This window comes from Buteo buteo, chromosome 2, assembly GCF_964188355.1.
Source record: "Buteo buteo chromosome 2, bButBut1.hap1.1, whole genome shotgun sequence".
Taxonomy (NCBI): Eukaryota; Metazoa; Chordata; class Aves; order Accipitriformes; family Accipitridae; genus Buteo; species Buteo buteo.
The window spans coordinates 54,064,305-54,077,509 of NC_134172.1; the positions used below are offsets into that span (position 1 = coordinate 54,064,305).

The window sequence follows — 13,205 nt, forward strand, 5'->3', positions numbered from 1 at the left end:
GGGAAGAATACTCCTACTCCTTTTGTCCTGCTATGGGCATGCCTCATCTGAGGACACTGGGATCTTTGTTTCTCTTGCCAGCCCCTGGTTTTTCAATGCCTAAGGAGGATGTATGTCCTTAATTAGCAAGTCTGTGACTCTTTAAATATTCTCTGTTGTAAGCAGAATCTTAAACTAGATAAGCTTTACCCTGAACACATAATCTAAACAGTCCTTGAATAGCAAACATACCATACTTCTCATGTTTTAGGTTTTTTTCTTTAAACTATCACTGTCTTCTTATTTGTTAATCAGTCTTTTGAAGGCTAGAGGCAACAACAGGAGCTACTGTGAAGAAAATTACCTCCCTCCCGGATAAAACAGTACAGATGTGATCAGATTGTGCAGAAGATCAGGTGCTGTGGCTGCCTGCAATAGCAGAGAGCTGTCCTCAGGACTGCAGCCTCTCCTGCATTGCCTGTGTAGTCTTTGCTTATAGGTAGAAGTGATAGACTTCTTGGTATCCCTACATGCATGAGGCAACTTTCATCTCCTAGACTTGTTTTAAGGCAAGAAGCATCTGCAGTAAACTGCATTTAAGCCATCTGAAAAGATACATCAACATGTGGCAAATTAACATACTTATTCCATTAAAATGCAGCACAACATTGTCAAGGCTCTCAGTGCAGCAACTGCAGATACTCTGGGCCCCTAGGCCTTTGGACCCATAGTATTACATTTTAATTTCTGTCTTCACCTAAATGCTGATAAAGATGCCACAGCCTGAAAGATCAGAGAAGCATAGCCTGTTTGCTTCAGGGACAGCTTCCCCATAGGGTCTACCCAAGATTGCTTGCAGTCCTGAAAAGCACCATTCCTATGCATAAGAAGGGGGTATTAGGAATTCTTTCTCACTTCATCATCAGCTTCCTTTGGCCATCACCATATTGTCACAGGTTGTTAGAAACCTGTGGCCCAGAGCCTTTTCAGTCCATGCTGTCAGGGCTGTAACAGCACACTATGCTGTAAAAAGTCTTAGGGGTGTTCATCAAGTATAGTGCTGAGAAAAGACAGGCTCAGCTCAGAGGGAATTGCCTTAGGAAGTGAATGGTGAGTTCTGCTAAGTTTGTTTCAATCTTTTGTTGATGAAAAAGTGGTGATGTGTAATATAAGGAGAGTAGAGCTTAAAGGCTAACAAGAAGGATAATGGAAATCCATCAGAGCAATAAAGTGGAGCGATCTGGCTAATGAATAGGTCAGTAATCCTATATAAGTGTGGTCAACAAAATGCTAAACAAATACTTGACATTCTACAGTCAATGCAGCAAAACAGATTTTTCTAAACAAGGGCATCTCATTTGGCCTACTATTTAGCAAGAAGTATAGCATGCCATACCTTCCCTGTAGTTCAAGTCCTAATCTCGGTCACTCAGTTGTCTCATGAGTAAGTGCAGTGAGAGAATCTCTAGCTACAGCCCTGCAGAACCCAGCTGCCTCTGGAGGTGACGCAGTTGTATACATTACAGGAATACTATTTTTTAAAAATTCAGTAAGTACCTTGTTTAGTGTCTTTTCTCATTTCTCCTGTTACTGTAATACGTGTGTGGATATACACACATGCAGACAAGAGGTAAGGGTATCATAAAAACATGAGAAGGCCATAAAGAAATTAACCTATGGATAAAGTTGCTATCATTGCAAAACAAGGTCATCTGTCTTTTTAGCAAAAGCACTAAAAAAGAAACATAATTGAAATTAAATCAATTCTGAGGCATATGTGTGTTTACAAGCAGAGGGAAAGTGACAAGTATCCATGTTTTGCTTGTGCTTTAAAGCAAAGTGTTTACCTAATGAAAAAAGACATCTGTTAATTACCTCTATGCTGCACCATTGCTATAAATGTGCTTAAATACCTTGAAGCATTCATCTATTTCTGATGAATGGTAGTATGTTAAAAAAATTTTGTAGTGAGATATTTAATTCTTTTTCTAACTAGAGCACTTTCATCATAATAGACCCCACTTTCCTTCCTCAGTAGATGTAGCAACATCATGCATTATGTTTTTAACACAATTTGTAGATAATCCTTTAAGATTTTTGCTGGATTTTTTTTTTTATTTTTTTTAGCAATAGCTGTTACAAATTTCTTCTTCCCTTTGGCATGGGTTGATGTTTGAAATAGCTGTTTGTTCCCCATCTCCTTACCAGTTGCAGGGTAATTTAAGGGGTATCCTTTTAATAGGTCAAACAAAACAAACAAATGATAACAACATAAAAAAACCCACTAACCTGATGACTTCACTATATTGAGAGATGTTTCTAAGCAGTTAGGAAAAAGCAGAATTTGTTTTGACACCACTTTTACTAATCATTTTACAGTTAGAAACAACTTTTCTATTTATTAGGTGAAAGGAGAAAGGAAAAAATTTAATTTGTAGGATCACTGATTCCGACTCCAGATAGCAGTAGGTTAAGAAATCCTCATACTGAGTAAGGAGCTACAGATGTACAAGCTGTATGGTACATAATAAAAATTAAATAAAACTGTCCTGCTGGTGTAAGTGCCCCTTTGAGAGAAGCATCACTGTTGTGGGTTTGCCTTCTTCAACACACCCACGAAAGTAAAATGGGAAGCAATCTTCTGGGGCTGAGACTGGAGAGAAAATTGAAGTACATTGTGATAGTTACCTCTAAGGACTGAAGGGAAACTGAGCTCTTCTCAGGAGAAACAATTAGCAGATCATGTGTAATACCATAAAAATACAGTATTTCAAGAATGAGAACTGATCATAGATACAGAAAGTAAGATGTTGTGATTGTTACAATTAAAGGTTGAGGTCAGTCAGAATAGAAAGAGCTTACTGAAAAATAGGCTCAAATACCTAAGTTTCCTTAAAAATCAGTACAGGCATGGCTGGGGCCTTTACAGAAAGGAAATAGCTGAATAGTAACTTCTCTTGGAATTTTACTTTTAATAGTATATGACATTACTTCTTTTCCCATCTTTTGTCTCTTTATTGGCTACTTAGTTTATTATTTAGTAGAGGGATGCTGGTATGCTGATTTTCCACATGATGTCTAGCAAGTGACGTAATTTTTCTGTGTCTTCCAAAATATCACCTGTGATAGAGAAGTAGGATAAGTGTAATTTTTTACACAGAGCAGAATTCAGCACACCTGAATACAACATTTTTCATGTAAGACAGCTTTATGCTTATTAACAAACTCTATTTTACAGAAGCCCAAAAGTAAGGCTAAAAGGGCTCAGAAATCATCTATACTAAGAATAAACAAGCCCAAATGAAACAATAGTTTGGCATAAAAAGAGAAAGGGGAGGATAAGTATGAAAAATGCTTACCAGGTGATACAAATCTGAAAGACAGAAACAACAAAATTATAGAATCAAAGAATCATTTAGGCTGGAAAAGACCTTTAAGATCATCAAGTCCAACCATTAACTAAGCACTGCCAAGTCCACTACTAAACCATGTCCCTAAGTACCACATCTACACATCTTTTAAATACCCCCAGGGATGGTGACTCAACCGCTTCCCTGGGCAGCCTGTTCCAATGCTTGACAACCCTTTTGGTGAAGAAACTTTTCCTAATATCCAATCTAAACCACCCCTGGCGCAGCTTGAGGCCATTTCCTCTTGTCCTATTGCTTGTTACTTGGGAAAAGAAACTGACCTTCACCTCACTACAGCCTCCTTTCAGGTAGTTGTAGAGAGTGATAAGGTCTCCCCTCAGCCTCCTTCTCTCCAGGCTAAACAATGCCAGTTCCCTCAGCCGCTCCTCATGAGACTTGTGCTCCAGGTCCTTCACCAGCTTCGTTGCCCTTCTTTGGGAATACTTATCATATGTATGAAGGAGATTGGGTTACCTAATCAAGCACTCTCTTCCAAGGTGTGATCAACCTAGATTTTTCCCAAAATATTTGGTGTCATAGCTATACAAGCAACTGAAGAGGTGAGCTAAATCACAGCACCCTTATGTTTACCATGGTGCCGTTGTGTGAAACATAGATTGGTTTCAGTGTTGTATGAGGTATATGCATAGATGTGATGTAAGGATGAACACTACAGGAAGTACCAGTGAAAGGGTAGGAGCAATGGTAGGTGTTTATACAGTTGCGTTTTACTGAAATTTTCTAGGTGCACTAAGTCCCATACTTCATTAAGTTTTCTGGACCAAATTCAACACAAAGCTATGCACTTTAGTACCTTATTGAACTCAACAGGCATATAGGGGCTGAAGTCAGCATTAACTATAGCCATCTGTTATTTTGTCATGCCATCCTCAGTTATTTTTATTTAGCTCTTTCAGTCATACCAAATAAAACTGCCAAAGTTGTCAAGAACTCCAAGAAGTGAAGCCTCTAAGCTGCTGCTCTGAGATTTTTAATATTTCTTCCAATAAAGGTCCTTGTGCCTTAAAAATCCAGCCAGAAGCACATTTGGTCTGATCGTTTGATAGGATATGATCCAAAGGCTTGTGGATAGTTAGTTGAATAGATAACTGCAAAGAATTCATCATTTGTCTGCATAGATCTTACAATAGTATATTCAATAGTACAGATATTAAAAACACACATTTCATTAGATAACTGCTTTTAGTGTGCACACAGTAAAATGTTACTGTTACTATAGTGCATTCAGATGTACAAAAATGTAATTAAAATTAAAATTGCTTGGGTTTTTAAATTAGAGAATTTTTGAAACAGGTGGTAATACTCAGTACAGTCCTTCATTATTTTCTTCCCTCAGAGCTAAGGTACCCTGCTATTTCATGGGAAGTTTCAGCATGTGTGAATGGATCATGGAATGAGTACAATTTTCTCTTTGTCAAAGTGATTAACTTTCTGGGGCATGTTGAATAGTTGAATGGATCATTTAATTTATTGTCATTCATTTCATTACACCTGTTGAGAACAGAGTTTTCTCATGTTTCTGTCATAAAACAAAGCATTTCAAACTTTCTAAGGATGACTAGAAAGCTTTCTGGGCATTGTGAATTGTGGATTACTTTTAATATTTTATTTATTAACTATTATTTTTCAACAGATCTTTTGAATTTTGAAATATTTTGAGATAAAAGAATGATACAATTTTGAAAATGCCAAATGAAATTTTTAACTAAGTTTAAAAAAAAAAGTTTCTTTGAGCAAGCTATTTGCCCTTTCCAATGTCAATTTTTCTTGGAAAATTCCTGTAGCATCTCATTTCAGCTCTAGGTCCACAGAAGAACTTTCTTTTCTTGGCTTCAGCTGAATCCCAAGTAATTTGTCTCCATAAACACTCAGGGTGGAAGGGACATCCCAGTACAAGATTCAGCATTTCTCCCAAAGGAAATGCCACACACATTCCCTGTCCTACCTAAAAAATCTTGAAACTGAGGCAGAAAATTGATTAAATAGTTGACAGATGCAAAGATCTAGAGGTGCTGGAGATCGGTTACAGCATGGTAGGATTCCTAGATTCCATTCTTAAAATATCTTGGTATAGAAGCAGGAAAAATTAACAGTCAAGTCAGAGGAGCTGCTGGGCCCCAAAAGAAGAGGAGCCCTAAATTTCTTTTTTTTTTCTGGAAAGGAACACTGAAGAAATGAAGTTTGTAAGGGGAGCTGCTCTGATTGAAGGAGAGACCTTCTGTCTCCACTGTTTTATTGGAAGGAGAATATGAGCAAATACTCAGAAAAGGCAGATTTTCCACTGAAATTGATCCATATTGTTCAAAAGAAAGCACAGCCCAGTTTCCTATCTCCATTATTCACCTTTTGCTGTGGTTATTCAGTTTCTCACAAGCTCCTATTTGAGAGGAAAGTCAAGATGTCCTTTCAGGCAAGAGCCCTGTAGAACCAGTCTAACCTATCTCGATCTCCTTCCTGATGGATTTTTTTCAGTTAGACACATTTCTCACCAATTTCTCAATGTATCTCACTTCATACCTCTAGCACACAGAGAATCAGGAAGTGCCGTGATAGCATTGACATCTCCTCTGGACTTCAGGGTTCCTTCTGAGTTGCCAGAGGTTTCTGTGTCTCATCTCTTGCCATGCAGAGAAAAGGGAAGAAATGGAGCAGGCTTCCTGTCAACTTCTTAACTCAGAAACTCTCACCAAACTGCTTGCATAAATTCTGTGGTGATACAGTTTCAGCACCAGGCATCTCAAATTGTTCACCTCAATCCCACATGCCTGGTCATACTGGAAAGTGTTGTTTAGACACTCTGTCTTTGGAAGACTCATGGTGGTTTAGGTTTTTTGTAAAAAAAAAATTAATCAATATGTTACTAACTTTTTAAAAAAATGGGTATCATGTTAGCAAATTATATGCTGCATACCTTATGAAGTATTCATTTTCTAATTAATATTAAAGCATACAATCCTCATAAGTATGTTAATAATGATTCAAATTAACCTGCATTTAATTAAGAGGGTTGGTGTTATGGGATTATAAGATTTGAGACGTGTCCAAAGGAGCAAATATATTTCCTAATGTAATTTTAAAGTTTTTCATCTTAGGGAAGGGAAGGGATAGACTGTGTAAAGTGAAAAAGGAGATCTACGTCTCAGTCCCAGGAAAAAAGTGTGAATTAAACATGACTTTGCATGGCTAATTTAAACTGGTTTCTTCTTCAATGAAGGTTTGAAGTTCCTGGAAGTAACTTGTGCTAAGTGCAAATTCCAGTGTTTCTTTTGTACAGTTCATTGCCATTGAGGGTATCTTAAATATGTTCATCATTCTCCTGGTGGGACTATTTGTGAATATGATGCTTGTGTATTAAGTTAATTTAATCTAATGTATTCAATCTTCCATAATTTCTAAACAAGGATTACTTATGCCTGCTTCACCATCAGCCACATGTCTTTGATATAATTTATCTTTACTAATAGATGTCAAAGGATGGGTTTGTTTATGTTAGTAATCTGGGTGCTGGGATTAGATGGTCTTTCATCATATTGTTTAGGTTTTCAGGAGGTGAGTGCTTTCAAAAATAAAAAATGTTTTTGAGTGCTCTCAAAAATAAAAATCCAGACTGCTTCCCTGTTTTACTTCTGTATTTCCCACTGAAACAAACCTCTTGCAAACCATTGTTTGCACATAGCTAACAGTTGTGCCTGCGCATAGGCTTTGCTTACCCAACCAAAACACCTGTTACATCATAATGAAGTGCATGTTGCTAAGAGTTGGTGGCACTTTCTGGTTTTTTTACCAGTGTGCTAGAGAAGAAGCTTAACTGCCTTAAGATCAGTCTTAATTGTAAGATTTCAAACTTCTTTCTTTTGCTGTTAGGAATACGAGAACAACATATTCCATAGCACCTCAGCCTGTCCAGTGCCAGTGTGGAAAAAAATGTGAATTGAGTTACGACCTTCTGTCAGTTTATATGATCCCATATAGTAATGAGAAATTTTCCATAAAACCCCTTGGCAGCCAAATCAAGAGTGAGTCATCAGCTCCAGCTTAACGTGTAAGGGTGTCTGAGGTGTCAAGACATGTGGGAAAGGGCCAAGAGATCTCTAAGAATCCCTGAGAACAGCAAATTCAAGTGGAAGTAAAAGTTTTCAATCTAGAGTATGTTGTTGGCAGTTTACAATTCCTAAGAAGGGCAGAGCCCGGAAAAGACGGTGAATCTAAAAGTATGGCTTTTGTGCTGCATAGTAAGTACATAAAAAAGTGAACTAAATTTTATCAAAACCTTTCAAAAGTTAGCTAGCTCTGCTCTAATCCTAGCTTTTGTTTTTAATCCTGTTAATTAAAGCTTGCATATTTCCAAGTAACTTGCTTCCAGATTATTAAGGCTGCTGCCAAAATTGTATTGTTCATTAAATTCTCTGTAATATTAGCTCGTCTTAGCAGTCCTAATATAAATAAAATTCTTGCCAGATATTTTTGGAAGAGAGAAAATACTAATACTTGGCACGTCTGTACTCTTCACAGCGTTTTTTACAGACATTCATTTGAAGATATTAGCTGGACTAAACTGCTTTATACCTCTCTCAGATAGATTATGGAAATTCAGGGATTACAATAGAGGTGCTTGCATAGTAAAAAGCTAGTCTTTTGAGAGGTGGACAATTGTGTATCTTGGAAATGGGAATACTTGGGTTTTTCTATTCTTCAAACCACTGCTAATAATTAAATAATATGTGTTTAACACTGCAGTTTCAATCCAGTAGGTGTTTTATTTGTATTCTCAAAAGAGTTACAGTTCCTCAACTCATGTAAGCTTATCTGTTAAAATTAAGTCCATTCCTACCTGTAGTACATTGTTTATGTGTTTTCCTGTGTAGGACTGACCTGATAATTAAGTGATGTCTAACAAAATTGGAGAAAATAAATTACTCCCGTAACAGAAGTCTGGTTGCATGAAATCCTTATATAAACAAATTAATAGCGATACAGAATCTTATCATTACTTTGAATATGTCATTTGCTGATATGTGCATAATGCATTTCTTTTTTACATACCACAGAATGCTTATAAAGAGTAAGTAGATGATCGTAATCAAAACAATGATAAATCTTACACTAATATCTGCTGCTTTCATTCAAAGGCACCCTGAAGCACTTTGCAGACTTTTATATATAGGAGACGAAATTAGAAATAAAAATTACACTGAGATTTCATCAATATCTTCTGGTAATAATTACAGGATTTGATCAGATTCATTCATCTCCCATTTGGCTATTAATAGGAATATGACACACTCTGAATTCAATCTTTGTTCTCTTAAGGGGATTTTATTTGGTGAGGAAAAACTTCAGGGATTTTCTCCACCCTCTTAATGTGCAAAGTCTTTAAATACCAGCAAAAGCATTATCACTTGCAGGAATTGAGTGTTCCAGCTGTGATTATTTCTGAGTGTGTAGTACAAAGTCAAACATTATAATCAGTCTTTGGTTTATAACTTTTTTGACTTCGTCAGCACTGATTAATATGTCCAGAGGAACTACAAGTACCTTAGAAAAGCATAACAGAGCTGCTCAGTCTCTCGAGTGTATTTGTCTTTTTGGTGCATGCATGGGGCAAAAGCTATCATTATCCCTCTTTTTGTTAAGAGCAAATGAACTTGCAGGCTGTGCTAGAGAAAAGACAACACAATTCTTTCAGCTCTTGGTCCAGTACTCCCAGCCCTCAATAGCTTCTGTGCAGGGCAGAATACATTTCCTACAATGATGAGACAAGTAAGCGATTATCAGAAAATACAGCTATTTCTAAAAAGAACTCTTAACATTTAGTTTTATTGTCATAGCAACAGCTTTAAAGTGACCACATCAGTAAATGCATAGATAAAATATTAAAATTAGTAGAAACATGATCAGTGAAAAGGGAGAAATTTTTTACTGCTTCTTTTTATTTCCTTCAAAGGAGGTGAAAGGTATTGGTGACAGGAAAAGGGCTGCCCTTTGGCATCCTTATTTGGAGCTGAAATATTAGCCCTTTGTGTGAGAGGGGAAGGGAAGACGAGAAATGCCAATAGGTTTTTCTTGCTGCTCTTTGAATTCTTTATTTTAAATAGACACATCCATCTTTAAAGCATTCTTTGAAAGAGTAACAATCAGCAGAGAAAGACAGTCTCAGAGGAAAATCTCAGAAAAAGTAAAGTGATGACCTACATTTATCCTCTATTAGAAGGGAGTGGGTCCCATGGATACAGGTCTTTAGCAGAGATGGAAGATTAAGTCTACATACCTGGCTATTGTTATTCACGCTTTTCTTTCTTAAAGGGAAAGTCCTTTGATCTCCCTTTTCTTATATCACTTGCCTCCAAATTGATGAATACGATACCTTTGTAAAGGGTGTTGCAATCTGTGGCTGAAAAGCAGTATGCTACAACCTAGCACAGTCTGCAGAAGCAGCCTGCAAGGGTTATTTCTCTCCATTTTCCTTCCTTTCTCGCAGTCCTCCGTAGCAGCCTCACCAACATAGCACCTGGTGTAGCTGTGTCCAGCCAGAGAGGGTTAATGGTGCTCTGAAGGGGAAGAACATTCAGATTAAGGAAAAGAGTAATCTACTATTTGAAAAACTCTAGTAATTAAATCTCTTAATTACTCTCTTCATCACAGAGAACAGACACAAGTTCCAATGAACTATCGTTCGAAAATGTGATGATTATTTTCTTTATTACTTTAGTTGTGCTTCTTTTAAAGAGAATGTTTTGCATTCCATCTCATCAGAAGGACACAGTGAGGATGATGACTGGAGATGCTACTGGAAAATACCACAGTGCTACTGTAAAACTCCGAGCATTACCACAGATCATGCAGATCCCTGCTGTGCTTCCCAGTTGTTAGCAATCTAATGAGTCAGGTCATGGAGTCATCCAAGTTAGAGATGAAAAAGACTTTCAGTTTCCTGAAATCCTTACAAGTTCCCAGTTATAGTCACACTGTCCACTTCAGTAACTTTTCCAGATCCTGAATTCACCCTTCATCCTATGGTATTTTTGAACAAAGGAATTGATTTTTAGATCAAAAAGTTGCTTGCTTTAGGTCCTCAATTACATGGCAGGGTACAGCTTAAAAGAAAGAGTGAAAAAAAGAGAGAGAAACAGATGGATTTATTTTGCTTCCTCTTACTTTGTTTTGTGTCAAAAGGTATAGTCCTAACACTATGTATAGTGCATTTTTTCCTGTGTGGATATTTTTGGCCTTCATGTTTTCATGGAGAGAGAGAGAGAGGGAGGGAGGGAAGGAGGGAGGGAGGGAGGGAGGGAAAAGCACCTGAGAGATAAGGCACCTGGTTAAATTTGGTTTGTTTTATTTTCTATTTGGAAGAACTAGCACTTAACATGCCAGCTGGATTCAGCTCTTGAAATGATAAAAGAACAATGTTGTAACTGTGCATAGTGATTTGGTCTAGGCATGAAAAAGGCACCAGGTTACTCACTGCAGTTGAAATGAGGAGCTTTTAGACATGACTATAAATTGAATTTTAGTGATCTTGCTAACTAAAATGGGGTTTGAGCTGCATACTCATGGTTAGAGTGACAAGTTTAGGGTTTTTTGGACTTAGGCACTTAGTGTTAGAAATGACAGAACTAAGGTGACAAGCCTTTTCAGATAATTAGTCTTTAATTTCCCTCTTTTAATATAATACTAAAAATGTTAAATATAAAAGAATCACTGTTTCCTTGGTAGGCAGAGGTTGTATTGTTAGGATAATAACTGGCAGCAACTAGAGCAAAAAAGATACAGTTCTAGGAAGGATTTGGATTTTTTTCCCTCTCAGAAGACATCAGCAAGAAGATCAACAGCAAAGTGTTACCCACTAGTATGGAGCTGCTCAGTCTGGAAAGCAGGTAGACCCACAGAAGCCCAGCTGAGTCCAGGACTGGCCACAAAGCAAGGTGCTACTCTGACTCTGTTCCTGGGTGACAGTAGCTGCTTTCCAGCTGTTTTCCAGTAAACAGGCAGCGTTATTGCTCAAACTGATGTTGTTTGAGACACGTTTTTAGATGGTAACACTGTACTGGTATAATTGTTGCATACTTATGCTTTTGGTGCTTAGTTCACTGAACAATAATAATGATCAAAGAAACTATTTTAATATATGTCACATTTGTTTTCTTTTTCTCTCTCTCTGTAATTCAGGAGAAAAGACACTGGGATGTTGTCATACAAAGAGCACCTACCAGTGAGTCAGGTAGTGGTTGGAGACGTTGACCGGCCTGGGTCTGAAGCCAAGATATCTGTGGGTCCTGTGCGTTGTCAAGGAGATCGTAAGTTGGCTGGTTTTCTTCCACTTTCTCCTGGGTAGAGTAAAGCAAACTAAATTGGAAATTGGTAACTATGTAGACACCCCATGCAAATTTAGAGAAGTGGTTGTCTACTCAGAGACTTTTTTCTATGAAACCATGATGTGATGTGAGAAATTTTGTCTATGAAACTGCACGTATAATGGCTCATCTTTGCATTTAAAATATTGATATTTTTCTTTATTTTATCATAAATGTGGCAACTTTGATTATTCAACTAAGTGTATGTAGATACAAGAAGTAATACAGATTGCATAAGAACATCTCTCAACATCTGTGCTTCTGTTGAGTGCTCTTGTCAGTGTCATTATCATTGCTATGCATATCATTGTAAACTATGTTTATGGGATATAAATAGTAGCATGATGGCAAAACTTATCACTGTAAACTCTGTTTACGGGTGTATAAAGTTTGACAAGATTGTCATCAAGTGTTAACCATATCGGGGTAGACATTTCCATGTAAAACATTGGGAGTTTTTTGTAGTAGTCTCTGATTTCCAGGCTGAGTGCTGATAGGAGGTATACATCCTGCAGTTTGATCAGCAAGTGGTAGAGTAAATCAGTATAATGGATAAATTTCCACTTCACACACACAAAAAAAGTTAGGATGCAGAGCGGAGAATTGTATTCTCCCTTCAATCTATTTTATATTTCAGAAGGTGAAATTCACCACTGAAGGCAGAGCAACTGCTTAAGGTCCTTTTAAATCACACTTCAAAAACTTAAAATCTATGCAGTTGACACACATGTTATACTTGTTCTCTGTATTTGAAGGCCCTTCTGTTACAAGAGGTGCAATAAGGAGAGGTTGCCTGATTTAATTTACAATAACTAATATTTGTGTGCTCTATAAGGAATATAAAATCCATCCTCAGATGCTGTTAAAGAGTGCTATAAGTCAGCCTATGAGATTGTAGTGATGTAGAAATATTGAATGGGTGGGTATAGTACCTGCAGGTTGAACAACCTGGTTCTAACCAGCATCTAACACAGCACAACAGGAATGAGTATGGTTTCTCCTTCCTCCTCTGCCCCTTTACAGCTACATGCTTTCTATCTGCATGTTTCTAAAAGTCCTTTACAAAGGAGGTCAGTATCATTATCCCTGCCTTAAGCTAAAGTAATTAATCCCAACTGAGAGGAAATTGCATACTTGGAGTCATCCAGCAGGACAAGTACAAAGGAGAGTTTTCTGGGTCCCAGTCTGGTGCCTCAGAACCCTAGGCCGTTGCTCAGTGATACAACTGAATGTGCTTAACCTCTTTTTCTGGTTGTGGTCTTCCTGGGTTGTGCAAATGATCCCTCCAACTTTTGTTAATGTATCTGATGCCTAACAAACAGAAATAAATATCATGGGATATTTGCAAACTTTCACATCACCTATTTGGTGCTTGTTATTTATGGTGTTTGAGTAATCACAGGTCAGTTTGTGTTTGTTTCTCAGCTACATTTGACAAACA

At 37.4% G+C, this 13,205-nt stretch overlaps 1 protein-coding gene across 1 annotated transcript in view; it reads left to right on the plus strand.

Annotated features, from left to right (window-relative positions):
* The window catches only part of CNTNAP2 (contactin associated protein 2), a 1,269,587-nt gene that overhangs the window by 1,055,694 nt on the left and 200,688 nt on the right, over positions 1-13,205 (plus strand). Inside the window, exon 15 of the mRNA XM_075054733.1 lies at positions 11,580-11,707. Within this exon, the coding sequence (XP_074910834.1) occupies positions 11,580-11,707 (128 nt within the window). The remainder of the gene's footprint in view (positions 1-11,579; positions 11,708-13,205) is intronic.